The sequence below is a fragment of the Macrotis lagotis genome, chromosome X (genome assembly GCF_037893015.1).
Source record: "Macrotis lagotis isolate mMagLag1 chromosome X, bilby.v1.9.chrom.fasta, whole genome shotgun sequence".
Taxonomy (NCBI): Eukaryota; Metazoa; Chordata; class Mammalia; order Peramelemorphia; family Peramelidae; genus Macrotis; species Macrotis lagotis.
Genome location: NC_133666.1, coordinates 122,919,439 through 122,939,343, shown reverse-complemented (window position 1 = coordinate 122,939,343; position 19,905 = coordinate 122,919,439). Strand labels below are relative to the sequence as shown.

At 40.4% G+C, this 19,905-nt stretch overlaps 2 protein-coding genes across 9 annotated transcripts in view; one reads left to right on the top strand and one right to left on the bottom strand.

Moving 5' to 3' along the window:
* IQCK (IQ motif containing K) overlaps nucleotides 1-12,486 on the bottom strand; it is a 153,587-nt gene extending 141,101 nt beyond the window's left edge. For all 7 annotated transcript variants that reach the window (XM_074205303.1, XM_074205306.1, XM_074205300.1 and 4 more), the window contains exon 1: nucleotides 12,174-12,486. In XM_074205303.1, the coding sequence (XP_074061404.1) occupies nucleotides 12,174-12,465 (292 nt within the window). In that variant the 5' untranslated portion in view covers nucleotides 12,466-12,486. The remainder of the gene's footprint in view (nucleotides 1-12,173) is intronic.
* Nucleotides 12,164-19,905, top strand: part of KNOP1 (lysine rich nucleolar protein 1) — a 28,791-nt gene continuing 21,049 nt past the window's right edge. Inside the window, exon 1 of one of the 2 annotated variants that reach the window (XM_074205295.1) lies at nucleotides 12,164-12,600. The gene's annotated coding sequence lies outside the window, so the exon portion shown is untranslated. Of the gene's footprint in view, nucleotides 12,601-13,092; nucleotides 13,128-19,905 lie in introns of those variants that run through there. The other variant, XM_074205296.1, reaches the window with a different exon arrangement.

The window sequence follows — 19,905 nt, the reverse complement described above, 5'->3', positions numbered from 1 at the left end:
TTCTATAATTATTTAAAGGTATTTGGAATTGTTTGGGGGAGAGCTCATGGGAGTCCCTGCCTTTCCTCTGCCATCTTGGCTCTGCCCCCACAAACATCATCTTCTTAGAGTGGAATGCATATAGTTGAACTTTATTGAATCTCTTATGATTTTCTTTCATGTTTACATTTTTATGCTTCTCTTGAGTCTTATATTTGAAAGTCTTATTTTCTATTCAGCTCTGATCTTTTCATCAGGAATGCTTGAAAGTCATTTATATCACTTAATAACCATTTTACCCCCTGAATATTTATACTCATTTTTGCTGGATAGGTTATTATTGATTGTAATCTAAGCTCCTTTGCCCTCCAGAATATCACAGTTCAAACCCTCTGATACTTTAATGCAGAAACTTCTAAATTTTGTGTATTTTGACTATGGTTCCATGATATTTGAATTGTTTCTTTCTGGCTACTTGCACTATTTCCTCCTTGACCTGAGAGTTCTAGAATTTGGCTATATCCTTGGGAATTTTAATTTTAATATATTTTTCAGGAAGTGATAGGGGGATTCTTTCAATTTTTAATTTACTCTCTAGTTCTAGACTAGTGGAACAGTTTCTCTTGATAATTTCTTGAACTATGTTGCCCAGGCTCTTTCTTTGATCATGACTTTCAGATATTCCAATAATTCACAAAATATCTCTCCTGGATATATTTTCTAGACCAGTTGTTTTTCCAATGAGATGTTTCATATTTTCTTTTTTCTCCCATTCTTTTGATTATTTTATTATTTTTTGATGTATCATGAAGTCATTAGCTTCCACCTACTCAATTCTACTTTTTAAGAAATTATTTTCGGGTGGCTAGGTGGCACAGTGGATAGAGTACTGGTCTTGGAGTCAGGAGTACCTGGGTTCAAATCCAACCTCAGACACTTAATAATTACCTAGCCATGTGGCCTTGGGCAAGCCACTTAACCCATTGCCTTGAAAAATCTAAAAAAAAAAATTTTCTTCAGTGAGTTTTTATACCACCTTTTCCATTTGGACAAGTCTACTTTTTAAGTTCTTTACTTCATTGGATTTTTATAACTTTTTTCTCTGGCAAATTTTGTTTTTTAAAGAGTCCTTCTCTTCAGTGGATTTTTGAGCTTCTTCTATTTGATCAATTCTGGTGGGGGGGGCGGTTAGGGTTTAAGTTGTTATTTTCTTTAGTATTTTTGTGCCTCCTTTGCCAAACTGTTGACTTTCCTAATTTCATAATTTCCCTCTCTCACTTCTTTCCTCAATCTCTGCTTATTTGATTTTCTTCAAAGTTTTTTTAACTTTGAGGAATTTTTTTTGGATCTGTGATCAATTCACATTTTTCTTTAAGTGCAAGAGGAGTTTATATTTAATTCTATAAAGTAAAAAAAGAGCCACTAGTTTTTTGAATGGAGTAGGGGATGACATGATTAGCTCTTTTCTTTATGAGGATCATTTTGGTGGATGTGTAGGTAACAGACTGAAGTGGGAAAAGGTTTGAGGCAAGGAAACCTTTTTAAGAAAGTATTTCTAAGTCCTTGTGAGAGATGATGCAAAACTAAAGTGCTCTGCATGTAGCTGTTTTGATTTCATTTCCTTCTGACTTTATGTCTTGATCTTCCATGTCACCACAATAGCTTTCCATGATCAGTTATTTTTTTTTATTGTTGGATATTTTTCCAGCCTATTAAAATTGGGCTTTGCTTCCAAGATGGAGTGGTACTGTCCCAAGAACCTTTCATGCTAATCTTTTCAGAACTAATTCTGGAAATCTGTCAGTTTTCAGTTCTTCCAAGGTGATATGATCTAAGGACCTACAAGCACTCTTCCCCTCCCTAAACTATGACCCCCTTTATTCCTATAGCCAAGAATGCTAATGAACTAGTCTTCCTACAAGGACAATATGACAGAGTTCTGCACCTAGTGACAGAATCCCCTGTAGCCTTCTGACCCCCTTACCTCCTATGAGCTGAGTCCAAGATGTGGAGATGAGGAGGCAAAACAATCAAGTCATAAGGAAAAGTAAATATAAAGGCATGGAGGTGGAAAATGGAGCAATAGTTGGGGGAACAGCAAAGAAATCAGTCTGGCTGGACTATAAAGAAGAATATGGAAGGGTGTAACATGTAAGGAGACTCAAGTTAACAAGAAGCCAGGCTGAGAAGAGCTTTAAGTGTGGGAGCAGTTTATATTTGACTCTATAAGTTAAAAAAAAAAAGGTCCCTGTAGTTTATTAAGTGGAGGGGGGGTGACATGATCAGATCATTTTTTTTTAAAGAAAATCACTTTGGTGGATGTGTGAGTGATGGACTGGACTGGGAAAAAGGTTTCAGGGAAGGAACCAATTAGGAAACTATTTTAACATCCTTCATGAGAGGTGACAAGAACCTAAAATAAGAAAAATAGAGTCCTGATCAGGGCAAGATAATGGCAGAAATAGACATCCAATGGTGACATTAAGGTCAGATAGGGAAGAGGGCAGAAAGATAGTACTTGATGCTGATGGCAAGTAGGAGACTCAGATCCACAATGTAAGAAAAAATGTGATAGAAAAAATAGTATAATAAGTTACAATTTTCTATATATAGTACAAATTTAGGCCACAAGGAAAAAAAGGAGTCAGCACTAGTCAAGTTTAGGGCAGAGAATGAGAAAAAGTTCCATTTAATATGGAAGTCCAGAAGCCAATAGACAATTCCATTCACTACCAAACCACAGGGGAATAAAACAAGGAGGAACAAAAAATAGCAAATGTTCTTGTTAGTTCCATTCCCTGTACTTTACATCAACATGGTCCCAGTCTTTCCTTCCCATTGTTATAACACACTTCCTAGGAGGGTTGCATGCTATTCTGGTCTGTGGTGGATACAATCTCTAGAAACCTCTGTTACATTCTGCTCTGTCTAGACACATAGCAGTTATCATAGAGGATTAGCAAGCTTTGGATCTCCTGGTACTTCAGGTCATGGCTTATTCCAATTCCAGTTGGTAATTAATTTCTCCTCCAAAATGTGAGTTGTTACAGAAAATTTTTTTTTCCTCTGGGTTTTCTAGTTCCTGATTCTAAAACTAAGAAACTCTCAAATAAGATGACCCCAGAGGTAATCCCCAAGACTGGAAATGTCCATTCTCAGAATTGCTAATGTAAAACTTGGGACCTTTCACTGGTGAAGAAAAATTCATGTCTATGTTTGAAGTCTGGCTGGACCAGTAGAGGGAACGGAATTCTTTGCTTTGCCACAGGATCTTTTGATGAAACAGGACAGAATGTCTTAAAGGGACAGTGACCTGATAAAGAGGATTTTTATGCAAAGATTTAGAGGATTAGACAGGGTTCCTCCGTTCTGATACAGTTTCAGTCTGACATTTGGTTTGAACTGAGTTTGTTAGGATCAGGAGAAATGGGGGAAATGCTTGCTAGCACAGTAGCTATTACCATGAATCAGGTCTAAAGCACGTGGACACCATTTGGAACTGAGATGATAGACTATAAACCCCATCTGTCAAGAAGGACAATAACTTTTGTTATTTTCTCCCTTTCCCCTCCCAAGTGTAGTGAGTTCCCTATTCCAAAGCTGTTCTCTAGTCTTTAAAATTATATTTATAATTTCTCATTAATTATTACTAATAGCAGCTTCATTTAAAATACAAGTTTGATTGAGCAAAACTGTTGTGATTTTCATGTTTCCAGACTGAGAATGAGGTGAGATAATAATTAGGGTTAAGTGATTTGCCCAGAGTGTAGTTCAAACATCGGAGGCTGAATTTGAACTCGGGTCTTCCTTACTCCAGGACTCATGCTCTATCCACTGCACTACCTAGCTGCCCCATAATTTTAAAAACTAAAATTAATTTATTTAAATGGTAATAGTTGCAAAGCAAGTTAAACTAGTTGTATTGATGCTCAACATTAATTTTATAATAAATTATTTAATAAAAAGTTAAAAGAGCTACACAGAACATTGGTTTAACTGTAATCAGATCACACAAAAAACTATCAATCTTAACAAGCTTTATTCGACATGGCTAAAAGGAGATAACAAAACTGAGTTATAAAGGAGGCAATTAGGAAAGGGAGTGAAACAGGCAAACAGGATGTCTGAGTCACTGGAAGGTTCCCTCTGTTCCACAGGCAATCCTAATGGTGAGAGATTAAGTCAGATCCAAACTGTATCTTGTTTGGAGTTCTCTACAGTTGTTTATTTCATTTTTCTTCCCTATTAACATGCCCTATACTATGTGATGTCACTGAGTTATTTTTTATGAAAATATAAAAAAATCACAATTGTTAGAACCAGGATTAGAACACAAGATTCTAGATTCATGATGAACTATTCCAACTCTCCAAGAAGTGGCTTCCTTCCTTCTTTGCAAAGTCTTTGAATATACAGAGTTAAATATCACATCATCAGTTTCCTGCAGTTAGAAAGATAACATGAAAAACTTATTTTTCAAATTACCCCCCCCCAAAAAAAGACTACAATGTGGAACAAAGAAATATGAAGACATATTATAAATCAAGAAAATTTAACCACAAGAGCACTGAGATAATTTCCTCTTCTACTTCATTACAAATTATTAACATTACTTAATCTGGGTGAGTACTACTTATAAAAAAAAGAAGCATCTTTAAATAACTCAGCCTCAACAATGGGATAAAGCATATCAAATTATGAAATCAACACATAGAAGTCAGCTTCCACAGTTTCAAAGAAAAAAGAAGAGTTTGAGAATCGGCCTTGGAATTAGAAAGACTTGAATGCAAATCCTCCCTCAGATAACATTTGTTTTGTGATTCTGCCAGTCACAACCTGCCAGTGCCCAAGGCTATTCTCCAAGTGGAGCAGCTGATCTTCATTGACAGAAGTTTTCTCTCTTGGAATTCTCCCTACCATTAAAAGCTCTCATTTGAAACAAAACAAAGAAAACCAAGCAATTCCCTTCTGGCTTATTAATGGCTAAAGTATAAGCACTGGGGAAAAACCAACCAATCAATACAAATTAGTTACATATTTACTAAGTATCAGGCACTGTCTAAGATAGATAAGTACACAAAGACAAACCTGAACCAGTCCCTGATCTCAAGAAGACTGGCTACAAGGAAGCTACTGCCCAGTTTGGGTGGAATTAGGGTGATAGCTATAATTAATAGAAAGAAGGAGTTGACAAAAGAGCTGCTGTAATTATAGAAATGGCAAAATCTGTCGATTGATTGCATTTGTGGGAAGAGAGAGGAGTCAATCAAGATGCCAAGGTTGTGAGCCTAGAAGATTGAAAGAATGATGGATCCTTGGTACAAATGAAAAAGTTCAAAGGAGGGAAGGGTTTTAGGGAGGAAAAACCAAAAAGTTCTGCTTTGGACATGTAGACTTTGAGATATTTATAGGATATCCAATTTCAAATGTCCATTAGGGAGTGGGGATGCAGAACTGATGCTGTGAAGAGTAGGGTTGGAAATTTAATAAATGGAACTGCACAGAGTTAGTAAATAATCCCATGGGAGTTAATGAGGTCACCAAGTAAGAGAGTGTAAAAGAAGGGGGCCCCAAGACAGATCCTTAGGGTGCTCTGTTAAAAGGCAGACTTGTCAGGTTAAGATTCAAAATTGGAATGAATAAGACCTGAAGGCAAAAAAACCCCAAAAACTGAAAGAAAAGACAGCAGGAAATGTAATAACTCCTAAAGGAGAGCAGTACCTACACAGAAATAAACACAGACCAGAAATCCCAAGGTTTTCCACTGCCCTTTAGAAGGGATGAGTTCCAGATCATCACAATCTAATCTTTGTGGTAGCTGATGCCAGACTTTTACAGTTCAAAGTGGGTCTCCTGATGGAAAGCAGTGATTATTAGCAGGAACAGTGCCAGAAATATCAGGGTCACAGTGAAAATGCTGATATTCTGGCACAGGTATAAGTTCTCATTAGATTAGATTTATTTAGTAGTAAATTTGCTAAGAGATCATTACCTTCTCAAATAGAAGCAGTATCCTACAAAATCTGAGATTTACCATCCATTAAAAGTTGCCTTACCCAGCATCTAAGGGCAGCTAGGTGGTACAGTGGATAGAGCAGTAGCCTTCAAGCTAGGAGTTCAAATCTGACCTCAGACATTTTGCCACTTACTAGCTGTGTGACCTTGGGTAATTCTCTTAACCCTGACTGCCTCACATCCAGGGTCATCTCCAGTTGTCCTGATTCATATCTGGCCACTGGACCCGGATGGCTCTGGAGAAGAAAGTGAGAATGATGATTAGCACAACATCCTGCTCACTCAAATCCAATTCATGTGATTGTCATGACATCACTTTCCCTGATGTCATGGCCTTCTTCAAAAATGAAGGCTAAGGGGGCAGAGCTAAGATAGTAGCATGAGAACAGGCTTTCCCAAGAGTTCTCTCCAAAATATTTCAAAAACCTTAAAATTATGACTAAATTTTCAAGAAACAGAACCCACAGAACAATCTAGGGAGGCAACCTGGAAGATCATGGGAAGGCTCTGTTCCACAGGGTTGGAGGCGGTGGCAGTGCAGCCAGGATCATCACACCAGAGCTAAGGAGCTCCAGACTTTCAGGAATATCCAACGGGGCGCCTGGGTCCATGGGAGCCCTGGCTCCTGGTAGCAGAATCAGTTTCCTGACCTGCCAACCCAGGGAACACCAAGCACAACTTGGAAGATCAGCAGGAATACCTCCACCAGAGGGAATGGGAGCCAGCTTGGCCCTCAGGGCAATTGCGGTCATGAGCACAGCCCAGATCCCAGGACCAGAAGCAGGCCCGTAGAGCCACCCAGGCCCAGCAGCTGCTTCCAGAACGCTCAGCCCACAGAAGGTAAGGGAGTGGGGGAAGACTGTCGAGGTCTCTCCTCTGTCCCTAGGACAGGACTCTTGTGCTTTGCCCATGCTCAGATCCTGGTCACAGTCTGGACCCCCATACTACCAAAGCAGAGCAGGGACCCTCTTCACAACTCCGAGGGAGAGGGGTTGGCTTGTGGTCATCTACAGACCAGACCACAGGCCAAGAGAGCAGTCAGAGCCTCTCATAAAATCTGAGGTCCTTGCAGGGGTGTCCTAGTAACACTCAAAAGCTCAGGAAGCACCCCAAAACCAGGGCACAGGCTGGGGAAATAAGTAAACAGAAAAAAAGGAATCTGACTATAAACAATTACTTTTGTCCCTTGGAGGATCAAAACACCCACTCAGAAGATGACAAAGGCCAAGTTTCTGCATCTAAAACCTCCAAGAAAAATAGAAGCTGAGTTTAGGCTATGACAGAACTCAAAAAAGATTTTGACAACCAAGTAAGGGAAGTAGAGGAAAAATTGGGAAGAGAAATGAGAGATATGCAGGAAAAAACATGAAAACCAAATCAGCAGCTTGGTGAAAGAGATCCCCAAAAAATGCTTAAGAAAACAGCATGCTAAAAACCAGTTTAGGTCAAATGGAAAAAAAAGCAGTCCAAAAAGTTAATGAGGAGAAGAATACCTTAAAAAACAGAATTGGCCAGATGGAAAAGGCGATAAGAAAGCTCTCTGAAAAGAGCTCCTTCAAATGTAGAATGGAGCTAAATGAAGCTGATGACTTTGTAAGAAATCGGGACACAATAAAACAATACAAAAGAATGAAAAACTTGAAGAAAACATGAAATACCTGAAAGTCATGATCAGAAAAAGAGCCTTGACTTCATTTTTTAAGAATTTCTATAAGAAAGTTACCCTGATATCCTAGAAGCAAAGGGTAAAATAGAAATGGAAAGAATCCACTAATCTCCTCAGGAAAGATATCCTAAAAAAAATAACCCCCAGGGATATTATAACCAAATTCCAGAACTCTTAAAGAGAAAATATTACAAGCAGCCAGAATGAAACAATTCAAATATTATGGAACTACAGTCAGGATCCCACAGGATTTAGCAACATCTACAGTATAAGTTCATAGGGCTTGGAATATAACATTCCAGAAGGCAAAAGAGCTTGGAAAACAACTGAGAATCAACTACCCAGCAAAAACTGAACATCATCTTCCGGGGGAAAAGATGGATATTTAGTGAAATAGAAAAATTTCAAATGTTTCTGTTGAAACAATCAAGAGTAGAACAGAAAGCTTGATCTTCAAGTATAGGACACAGGTGAAGCACAGAGAGAGTGGACGGGAACGTAAGTTATGAGGGATTTAATGATGCTGAACTGCATGTATTCCTGCATGGAAAGAAGATACTGATAACTCATATGAACCTTCTCATTGAATAGAGCAATTAGAAGCAGCCTATTGAGAAAAGATATAGGAAAGAGCTGAATTTGAAAGTATAGTGTATTGTAAAAATGGAGTCAGTGGATGAAAAGGAAGAAAGGGAGAAAGTGAAAGGAGAGGTAAAATGGGCTAAGATATTTCACAAGAGTCAAGAAAAAGCTTTTGCAAGGGTATGGAGGGGGAAGGTGAGGAGAATGAGGGAGCCTTCATTGTCATTGGAAATGGTTCAGAGAGGAAACAACATACTTAATAGGGTATAAAATTCTGGAGGACAAAGGAGAGAGAGGGTATGGGAGAAAGGGAGCAGACGGAGGGGAGGGGGAATGTAAGTGATAGAGGAGAGGGTAGATCATGGGAGAGGATAGTCAGATATAACACATTTTCTTTTTTACTTTTTGCAAGGTGGTGGGATTGAGTGGCCTGTCTTGGACCATGTGGCTAGGTGGATGCTGGGTCTCTGGAGTGGGATGTAGGCTTGGGGCCTCTTGGCTCCAGGACTGGTGCTCTGTCTGCTGTGCCACTTGGCTTCCCCACAACACACTTTTGAAGAGGGACAGAGTGAAAGGAGAGAGAAAATATAATAAATGGTAGAGAGGAAGGATGAAGTAACTTCTCTGATGAACTTATGATAAAGAATATGATCCACCCCAGAGACAAAACTGATGGTATCTGCACACAGACTGAAGCACATTTTTTTCTCTTTCTTTCACTTTATTTCTTGTTAGTTTTTTTTTTAATTTTTGTAGGGAGAGAGGGGATTATGTTTACTGTTACATCAAGACTATTCTAGTAATGTTTATATAAATAAAAATGTAAATTAAAATTTAAAAAAAAAGAAAGTAAGCTCTTTGAGGCAGACTGACTTTCTTTCTACTTGTATCTGTATACACAGAATCTAGCACAATGTCTCATATATAGCGTGAAATTAATAAATGACTGTTGACTGACTGAAAAAAAAAAAGGACAAATATCACCAACCATCCAGAACCTCTCCCACCATGACAGCTCAATGTTGCTGGTTCTGGTACTGGTGCTGGTGGAAGTAGGGTGGTAACCAAATGTTTGATCCCTTAAAGGGATATACTGCAGGATTGTTCCCTTCTTCCTCTAAGAAGATGTTCAGTTTTTTCAGTCATGTTCAATTCTTCAAAATGAATTAAGTTTCTTGGCAAGGATACTGGAATAGGTAGTCATTTTTTTCTCCAGCTTATTTTACAGATGAGGAAATTGAGGCAATCAGGGTTAAATGACTTGTCCGGAGTCACTGTAAGTGTCTGAAGCTAGATTTGAACTTGGATCTTCTATTGGGGATCAATATGTGGCCTGTTCTTCTGAGGCTCAGAGAAGAAAACTTTGTTCAGGACAATAGTGTTCTACTGTGTGAGCCACCAGGTACCATATACTTTCTCTATCATCCTTATAGGGTCTCTGCCCTGTCTGAACAGCTCCCTCAAAGTCTATTTACTTTTTTTCCTCATTTTAACATTTTGTTTGTTTTCCAATTATATACAATAGTAATATATACCCAATATTTTTTACAAGGCTCTGAATTCTAAAATTTCCCCCCACACACACAGAAGGCTGTCTGACAGTCTGTACATTGTTTCCATGACATACATTGATGTAAATTGAATGTTATAAGAGTAAACATAAGAATAAACATAAACCCCCTCCCTCCCCCAAGAAGATGAGAAATCTCAAGAATGGAGAGAGGAAAAAAATTGTACTTCAGTCTGTGTTCAGATTTCAATGGCTCTGTCTCTGGGGTGAGTTGCTTTCTTTATCATAAGTCCACCAGAGAAGTTGCTTCAATATTTTCCCCTCAGTTGCTATTACTAGCTGTACCTCCACTCTATTCCTCCCCACTCTCATTTATTCTATTCTCTCTCCTTTCATCCTGGCCCTGTCCAAAAGTGTGTTGAATCTGAGTACCCTCTCCCTTGATCTTCCCTCTCTTCTATCACCCTAACCCTTCCCTCCCCGCCCTTCCCCCTCATCCCATCCCTTTCCTCCCATCCTTTCTCCCAGGCAAGAAGGTTTCCTCACCCTATTAAGTGTGTATGTAATTTCCTCCCTGAGCCGTTTCTGATAAGAATTAAGGCTCACTCACCCTTGCCTTCCCTCTCTCCACTCCATTGAAAAAGCGTTTTCCTGACTCTTATGTGAAATCTTTCAGCTTCTCAAAGTCCATTTCTAACACCACTTCCTGCTGATGGTCATCTCCTCAAAAATGTTCTTTAATATGCAAAGAAGTATCTACATAGTACAGTCAACACTGACTGAAGAATCCAGAACTCCCCCAGTAGTCACTCCCACCATCTCCAAGCATCACCATTCATACTCCTATGTTCTGTCAAAAAAAGGTGGAGCAGAAAAGATAACGAGAGATCTGAGACAGTATCTGGATAGGCCTCTGCTTTAGAAGCCATCATGTACAAAAAGTTTCTATTTTTGTCAAAATTTTGGAAGGTACTATTCTTTCTTCCATCACTAGAAGAGGAGAGAATGGATAGAAAGAAAAGAGGGAGATAAGGAAGAGAAAGAACAGAAGAGGGAGAGAAGGATAGAAAAAGAGGAAAGGGAGAGACAAAAAAAGACACAGAGGAAAGGAGTGAAGGGATGGGAGATAAGCTGTCTCACTGCATCAATGAAAAGAGCTTCCACACAGGGAATTCCAACTCAAATAAAGTCATAGATATGGACCTTAAAAATGATAACACCAATAAAGGCAATGCATTACAAGTAGGTAATTGATTAGCTCATTGACGCCAACATGACCATGAAGAACACTGAATTTTCCTCCAGAATCAGATGTGATGCAAAGAGTCCTTGGACTTGGAATCCTTAGACTTCATATACTCAAATACCACCTCTGCCACTTACTACACTAGGACCTGCTTGCTCACGGTTTAGTCACTCTAGGTTTTAATTTACTCATCTATAAAATAAGGTTAGATCAGAAGGTCTCTAAAGTCCTTTCTAGCTCATTGGGGTATAAATATTTTTCATTCCTCTCCTCTTTCCAATTTCCCTCAAGACTTAAGTAAAATTCTTGAAAGGCAAAAGTGATTTTGGTTTTTTCCTTTTCATGCCGGGATCCTACTGCACAGTAGGTGTTTAATAAATCCTAGTTCTTCCTGGGGAAGAGGGAGGGGGAAGTAATATAGCCTTTCCATTTATATTCTCAGCACTGAACTGAGGATACAAACTGCACACCATATGCTTTTTCATTCATTCATTCATTCATTTAATCCCATTTGCATGATCCGCTGATTCCGAATCTCCAGCACTGCTAGGGGCTACCAGCCGTTCACACCCCAGATGTACCTTGTAGGTACATAGTTACTTGCGGGTGGTCTCCCCCACGAGCGTGGAAGGCCCTTGAGGGCAGGGACCAGGTTTTTGCCTTTTAGCATTGCTGAATAAACTGCTTAATGATGCTTCTTCTGTGTGATTACGCTCATTCGGGCCAACCCCTTCATTCTACAAATAAGGAAACTGAGTCCCGGGGTGCCCAATGACTCAGAGACAAAAGCCCGATTCGAAGCCGGAGACTTTCACTCCAAAGCCAGCGCTCTTCCCTCCCCAGCGGTCTGGGTGAAAGTCTAGGGCTTCGCTTCCCAGCCTGGGCAAGCCCTGGGCCCTGACCTGGCAGGGGGTGGCCCCGCCCCCTCGGGAAGGCCCCGCCCTCGGAAAGGTCCCCGCCCCTCGGGATGACCCCGCCCCCTCGGGGTGGCCCCGCCCCCTCGGGAAGGCCCCGCCCTCGGGATGACCCCGCCCCTCGGGAAGGCCCCGCCCTCGGAAAGGTCCCCGCCCCTCGGGATGACCCCGCCCCCTCGGGGTGGCCCCGCCCCCTCGGGAAGGGCCCGCCCTCGGGAACCACCCCCACCCACCCACCCACCCACCCCCGCGGGCTCCTACCCGCGCAGATCTGCTGCCACAGGTTCTTCTCCGGCTCCGGTGGAGCTTTGGAGGCTGCCGGGGTCTCACCAAGGCCTAAGCCTGGGGGCACGACTGCGGCGCTGGAGGCGGCGCTGCTCAGCTGTCCGGTGGTCAGAAGCGCCGACGACGGCAACACGGAGATGGCAGACAGAGTGGACTGAGGAGACATCGTCTCCTGGGCGTTCATCCCGGAGCCCCCGACGTCCTCCTCCGAGGAGTGCGCCACCTCCACCACCACCACCGGGGTTTTGCGTCCGGTCTTCCCCACCATGGAAGCGGTTACCAAGCAACCACCCGTGACTCGGAAGCACTCGCGTCTAGGCCGCTGTGCTTAACGGGAAGGCTTTTACTTCCGGGGCACGTAAGATCTGTTACCCACGTGGAACGGGGAGAAAGGTGATTTCAGGTGAGCTTGAGAGCAGGGACGGAGGAGAGGAGGACATCGGACGCGGGGAGGGGGCCTGGCCAGCGCTGTTTGATTTCTCTTGCCCCCTACTCTAGCAGCCCCCCTGCGGAGGGGCCCCTTTCACATCCAGACTCTTAAAACGTGTGTCCACCCCCTAATTTCCCACACCTCTACACTCGTCTGGCTTCCGACCCCCCACCCCACAGGGATGTCACCCTTTAATTCACATTTATGAAGCGTTTATCTTGTACCGGGGACCCCGGGGCGACCGAGACGAAATGAAGCCCGAGGAGCGGGTAATGTGGTGCGATGGAGGGAAAAGGACACCCCAACTCTTGCGGCCCCGGGAAAGGCGGTGAAGCCCTCCGGCCCGCACTTTGCCCACCTGTAACGTGAGCAGGTTGGACCAGCAGCAGCCTCTTTCAGGCGCGGGGGGGGGCCGAGGCCGGGAAGCCCGGACCTTCCTTAGTGTTTGCGGCCGCCTCGAGGATGTTCTGACCGGTCTTTAGCTTCTTCTCCATCAGGAGGTAAATCTGTATTTGTAAAAGTGCTAAGCGTGGCGGGCCCCAAGAGCTCGCAGCCCCTTCAGTTCGATCCAAGGTTGGTGGTCCCCAAGACACTGCGGAGCTCCTTTCTTTCTCCGAATTCAGTTAAACAGCATTTGTGAAATGTCTGTTCTATGGCAGGCATTCTGCTAGGGAGTAGAGATAGGAAAGTGAGACCGAACCTGCCTTCAGGCCCTGTTCAGAGCTGCACCCAAAAGGGAGCCAGGGGTTTGGAGCAGGGAGGAAGAAGCACATCCCCGTCAAGGGGACGGACCGGAGAGGAACAGCAGGAGACCGACTTGCACTATTGGGGTCATTCTCTGCTCTTCTGGGTTTCTTACTGGCCTTATCTAGGCACTTTCCAGGTGGTCCAGATGCTTGGGTTCCTATCAACTTCCAAGTCATAAAAGGAAGCAGTCCCCCACCTCTCTCTCACATACACAAACTTTTGTTTTTTGGTTTGTTTGGGTTTTTTTTAGGTTTTTGCAAGGGAATGGGGTTCAGTGGTTTGCCCAAGGCCACACAGCTAGGTAATTACTAAGTGTCTGAGACCGGATTTGAACCCAGGTGCTCCTGACTCCAGGGCCTGTGCTTTATCCACGGCGCCACCTAGTCGCCCCCCACGCAAACTTTTAACTCCTTCATTTTCCTTTGAGGACATTAAGGTTCTTGAAGGGAAGCTTGTTTCTTCTCATCTATTAAAATGATAGCCATACATCATGAGCCGCTTCTAACTGCCTAAATAAAGTCATCTTAAAGATTTTTCTGGGCTCTTAGAGATAGCTATGTGGCACATTTATATGAAGCACTCTACCTAGAGCAAAAGAGACCTGTGTTCAAATTTGGTCTTGTACTCTTTGTAGCTGACCCTATACTCTGTATCTCAATTTCCACATCTATAAAATAGGGATAATAATAATAATAGAACTTCCAGGCAAAATATATATAGCATTTTGCTCTAAATGAGATAAATTTGGTAAAGCATTTTGCAATGGGCTGTTTAAATTCTGCCTGACAGTTTTTGAAAATCGTTTTCTATGGGGAAGCTAGGTGGCACAGTGGATAGAGCACCAGCCCTGGAGTCAGGAGTACCTGAGTTCAAATCCATCCTCAGACACTTAATAATTACCTAGCTGTGTGGCTTTGGGCAAGCCACTTAACCCCATTGCCTTGCAAAAACCTTAAAAAAAAATCTTACTCTGCTCTGGTCTTTTCATCAGGAATGCTGGAAAATCCTCCCAATCCATTTTGAAGGTATATTTTTAGCATCTTTTACCTTTTGGAACATGTACTCATAAGATCTCTGAGTTTTAATATAACTTTTCAGGTCTTGTGTGATCCTGACTATTTCTTGGAATTTGAATTGGTGGGTACTTTCAGCAATTTTTTTTCTTTGATGTGAAAATCTTAGATTTTTGCTATAACATTCCTGTTGTTTGCCTTTTGGGATTCCTTTCAGGATGTGATTTGTAGATTCTTCCTGTCTCTGCCCTCTGGTTCTAATAGAATAGGACAATTTTCATTTGTGGTTTCTTGAAAGATAGTACCTCACACCATATGTCAAGGTAAATTTCAAATGGATACATACATGACTTAAACATAAAAAGTGGGAGGCTAGGTGGTGCAGTGGATAAAGCACTGGCCCTGGAGTCAGGAGTACCTGGGTTCAAATCTGGTCACAGACACTTAATAATTACCGAGTTGTGTGGCCTTGGGCAAGCCACTTAACCCCATTTGCCTTGCAAAATCCTAAAAAAAAATAAACATAAAAAGTGATGGCATAAGCAAATTGGAAAAACAGAAAAATTTTACCTTTCAGATCTTTAGATGGGAGAAGAGTTCATGACTAAACATAGCTTTGAAAGATCATAGAAGATAAAAAGGACAATTTTGTTGCGGAAAATGTTACAAAGATGCTGAACAAACATCCTAATACTAAATTAAAATTAGAAGGTAAACAGGTAACTGGAAAAAATATTTGAAGCAAGCTTCTTTGATAAAGATCTTACATCCAAAGTATATAAGGAACATATTCAAATTTATTAGACTGAGAATCCTTCCTCAATTGATAAATGATAAAAGAACATGGAAAAGTTATTTAAAAAAAACTCTACAATTATAAAAAAAAAGCCCTGTCCCTGACAATGAGAGCAACATAAATTAAAGTTTCTTTCAGCTCTACCACATATCTAATCAGATTAACAAAGATAATAGAAAAATGACAAATGTTTGGCAGGGGTGGAGGGGTGAGGTGGATAACAGGAAAACCTGATGCATTATTGATGGAATTGTGAATTGGTCCAGACATCCTGGAAAGTAATTTGGAACCATACCCCATTAATCACTAAACTGTTCATACATTTTGACACAGAAATATCACTAGGAGGCATATATTCCAAAAATATCAAAGACAGAGGAAAGTGACCACCATTAGGTGCAAAAATATTTATAGCAGCTCTTTTTTATTGTAACCAAAAAAGTGCACATGAAGGGGTTGCCCTAATGAGGAATGAATAAAGAAATTGTGCTATCCAAATGTGATAGAATATTTATACCCTAAGATATGATGAAAATGGACAGTTTTGGAGGAAACTGGAAAGATCTCTGGAAACTGCTACAGAAGAAATGAATAAAACTAAGAGAACAATTTATATAATGACAAATAAATTATAAACATACATTATGAAAGACTTGGATTTCTAATACAATAATAATCAAGCTGGATTCTAGAGAACTGACTATGAATGAATATATTGTTGATCTTTAGCTAGAAAGGCAAGAAAATTAAAATGCAGAAGTACATACATCTTTAGACAAGGCAAGTGTTAGAATTTATATTGCTGAATTTTATATGTTTTTAATGAGGTTTTTCTTTTTTAATTCTTGAATAGGGGTGAGAAAGAAGTAGGAAAATATAAGAACTGATTACTAAGAATTTTTTTTTTTTAGGATTTTGCAAGGCAAATGGGGTTAAGTGCCTTGCCAAAGGCCGCACAGCTAGGTAATTATCAAGTGTCTGAGGACAGATTTGAACCCAGGTACTCCTGATTCCAGGGCCAGTACTCTATCCACTGCGCCACCTAGCCGCCCCATATTAAGAATTTTTTTAAAGATAAGTGTCCAGTTCTATCTAATACTTCTTAAATCATCTCTCCTTGACCTCTTTTCCAGGTCAGCTGGGGTTATTTTGGGGGGGGTAGTTTAATGTTTTTTATTTTTCTCAATTATATCTTGAGTTTTCAACATCCATCCTTTTTTTTTTTTTTTTAAGGTTTTTGCAAGGCAAATGGGGTTAAATGGCTTGCCCAAGGCCACACAGCTAGGTAATTATTAAGTGTCTGAGACCAGATTTGAACCCAGGTACTCCTGACTCCAGGGCCAGTGCTATCCACTGCACCACTTAGCTGCCCCAACATACATCTTTTTATAAATTTTTGGGTTCCACATTTTTTAATTTCCCTCCCTCCCCTTGACAACTGATACAGGTTATACATGTATAGTTTGTGCATGTGCAATCATTTTTAACATATTTCCATATTAGTCATGATGAAGTCAGCTGTTTTTGATAGTAGATATCCTCTGTTTAACTTTTAGATTTTGTTCTAATATTTTTCCACTGTCTCATAGAGTAATTGATTTCTGCTTAGTCTATCTGAGTTTTCAGAGTTTAATTTCTTAGAGGTTTACCACTTTCTTAAGCTACTTCTGTTCTCCAGAATATTTCTTTCTTTCCTTCTTTTTAAACTTTTGGATTAATGTCTTGGTTGTCATACCATTGTCTTTAGAAAATCCATTTTTTTCTTTTGAGGTTGTTAAGGAGTTAGAATTTTAGTACTTTTTAAAATACAAGTCAGTGTTTTCTTTGACTCATTTGTTGACAGTTTTAATTCCTGAAGTTGCCCCTTGCTTTGCTTCTGGGTAGGATGATAAACTGTACTTTGTCTCACCCAGGAACTCTATAGTTCTTGTGCTGGCCTCCAGCTTCTGGTTTGGGCCTTCCTTGGATCTTGAGGTTCACAGGACCTCTGTGGCATCACAAGTCAGTGTGTTAGCTCAGATCCCTGTGGTCTGAGTGTTTCTGGTCAGTTGCTATTTCCAAAGTATGTACTTGGGCCTTTCTCACAGCTTTTCACTCTGGCTGTCTCCAGACACTCTTTTCTACTTTTCCATAGGCTTCTGGATGACCTTTATTTCAGTTCTGGAGTTAAAGAAGTATTTTATATAATCGCAAGGTATTTCTTGTGAGTAAAACATACACGAGGAATTTGTTAGAGAAGTTATCCAAATTTCAGATGGGTTTTTTTAGTGGGAGACTCCCCATAATAATTTCTCTAAGGAAATTCTATTGGAGATCTCTGCATAAGTTTCTGCTGATTTAATAAAAAGTACTTAGCATTATATAGTACTTTAAGGTTTGCAAAAAGCATTTCACAAATATTATCTCATTTAATCCTTATAAAAACCCTGGAAGTTAAATGCTGTTATTATCTCTATTTTACAGATGAGGAAACTGAGTCAGGCAGCAGTCAGATGACTTTCCCAGGGTTACACAGCTTCTGAGTGTTTAAGGTTAGAGTTGAACTCAGATCTTCCTGACTTGAGGTCCTGCCTTTCATTTGTGCTAACTAGTTGCTCATTACTTTCTGTTGTTGCCTTATCTGTGTACCTGTTGTATTCCCAAAGCCTGGCACAATGCTTTGCATATAGTTAGTACTTGATAAATATTGTTTGAATTTCATTCAAATCATCTTCTACAAGTCTACCCAGAATGGAACCCAGGCTATTACTTCTGTTTGTTTGCTTATTAATTGTTTGAGTTTGTTACTTTTCTTCATTCTCAATTAAATGTGAGCCAGCTGGTCTGGAGACAATAATTATACATGTCCATCTTAAGCATTTAGCTCTAGAATGCAGTGCAGATTTTTTTTATTCATTGTAATGATATTTGAAAATTTTAGAGGTTAATGTGTCATTCACCTCCTGAAGAGAAGTAATAGAGAAAGAAATATATGCCTGGGCGCAGCTAATGTGGAAGGCTGCCAGACTATGCAACTATGTATTGGGAGATTTTTTTTTTTTTGAGTTTTCATTAATTTGCACATGGGCATTAGCATTTTCTAAATTGAAAAAAGTAAGCTATTGAAAAAAGAAAACATTAGGGTTTGATAAATAAGAAGGTCAGGGTTGAAGCCAAAAGTTCCAGTCAGCTTGTGCTGTTGTTTTTTGTCTTGTACTCACTGTTTATTGTCAGAAGCCTTTATTAAGTGCCACCTGATGCTAGAACCAGAGGTCCTTAATATTCTTTGGGTCATGGATACTTTTGCATCCTTTTCCAAAAAGGTATAGAGTGGAGAAAATAAAATACAAAGGAAATGTAGGGAATTACAAAGGAAGAAGTCAATTATTTTTAGATGTTATCAAAAAATTTATTTTAAAAAAACTAAGATCATGAATCCCCAGTTAAAAACCTCAGATCTCTACATTCTAGTACTGCAGACCCTACCTTCTGGTATCCTCCAGTCATAGAATTAGAAAATTCTTAAGGTGAAAGGGGATTGTCAGATGCAACCACCTTGTTTTTGCAAAAGAAACTGAGATTTGAGTAGTGAAGGGTCTTTTCCAAAGTAAAATAACTCATTCAGCATAGAGATCAAAAAAGAATGAAAGTCAGATACCCAGCCCAGTTGTCTTCCTCTTTCTGTGGTTAAGACCTACCTAGAATTGGTTGTCAAAGGAATATGCGAATAAGTTAACTATTTACAAAATAGCAGTCTAGAGGTAGTTGCTCCCTCAAAGTGCAATATCTAATGGTTCTTCCAGTTATCCCCAACTTTTCTTTATTGATCATCCACAGATAGCAGCCCCCTGCAGAGGATGCCTTGGAAATATCTTAGGCCTTCTATGGACCCATGTCCATAAAATGTATCTAGAGGGGGCAGCTAGGTGGCACAGTGGATAGAGCACTGTCCCTGAAGTCAGGAGGACCTGAGTTTAAATCTGCCTTCAGATACTCAATAATTACCTGTGTGACCTTAGGCAAGTCACTTAACCACATTACCTTGCAAAAAAATTAAAAAATAAAAACAACAAAAAAGAATGTGTCTAGAGAAAGATAGAATAGTATGGTGTTTGGGGTTCGTTCCTTATAAAGACCCTTCTAGGAAGTGGGGCTGTGATAGCTTGAAGAAGAAAAGATTTGGGGGGAGATTAATAGAGTTTTTATTTCTCCCTCCAGGAGGCTTCATTCTGTTCTCCACTGAGTTAGACTGTTCTTGGATTTTTTCTCATGAGTTTATTTTCTTAAAATTCTTTGCTGTTCCACTGCATCCTCATATTGACTAGCATAATATTCTAGTCATGTCAGGGCAGGGCAGCTAGATGGCGAAGTGGATAGAGCATTAGCCTTGGAGTTAGAAGGGTGGGAGTTCAATCTAGCCTCAGGCACTTGATACTTACTAGATGCGTGACCTTGGGCAAGTCACTTATCCCTGATTGCCTCATATCCAGGGCCATCTCCAGTCATCCTAACTTCTCTGGCCACTGGATTCAGATAGCTTTGGAGAAGAAAGTATGGCTGGTGCTTTAGCACAGTATCTCCTCACTCAAATCCAGTTAATTTGCTTGTCATGGCATCACCTCCCTGGTGTCATGGTCTTCTAGAATGAAGGACAAGCAACATCATCATCATCATCACCATCACCATCATTATCATCATCGTCATTCTAGTCACGTGTGTCATACTACTTCATTCTAGTTCATA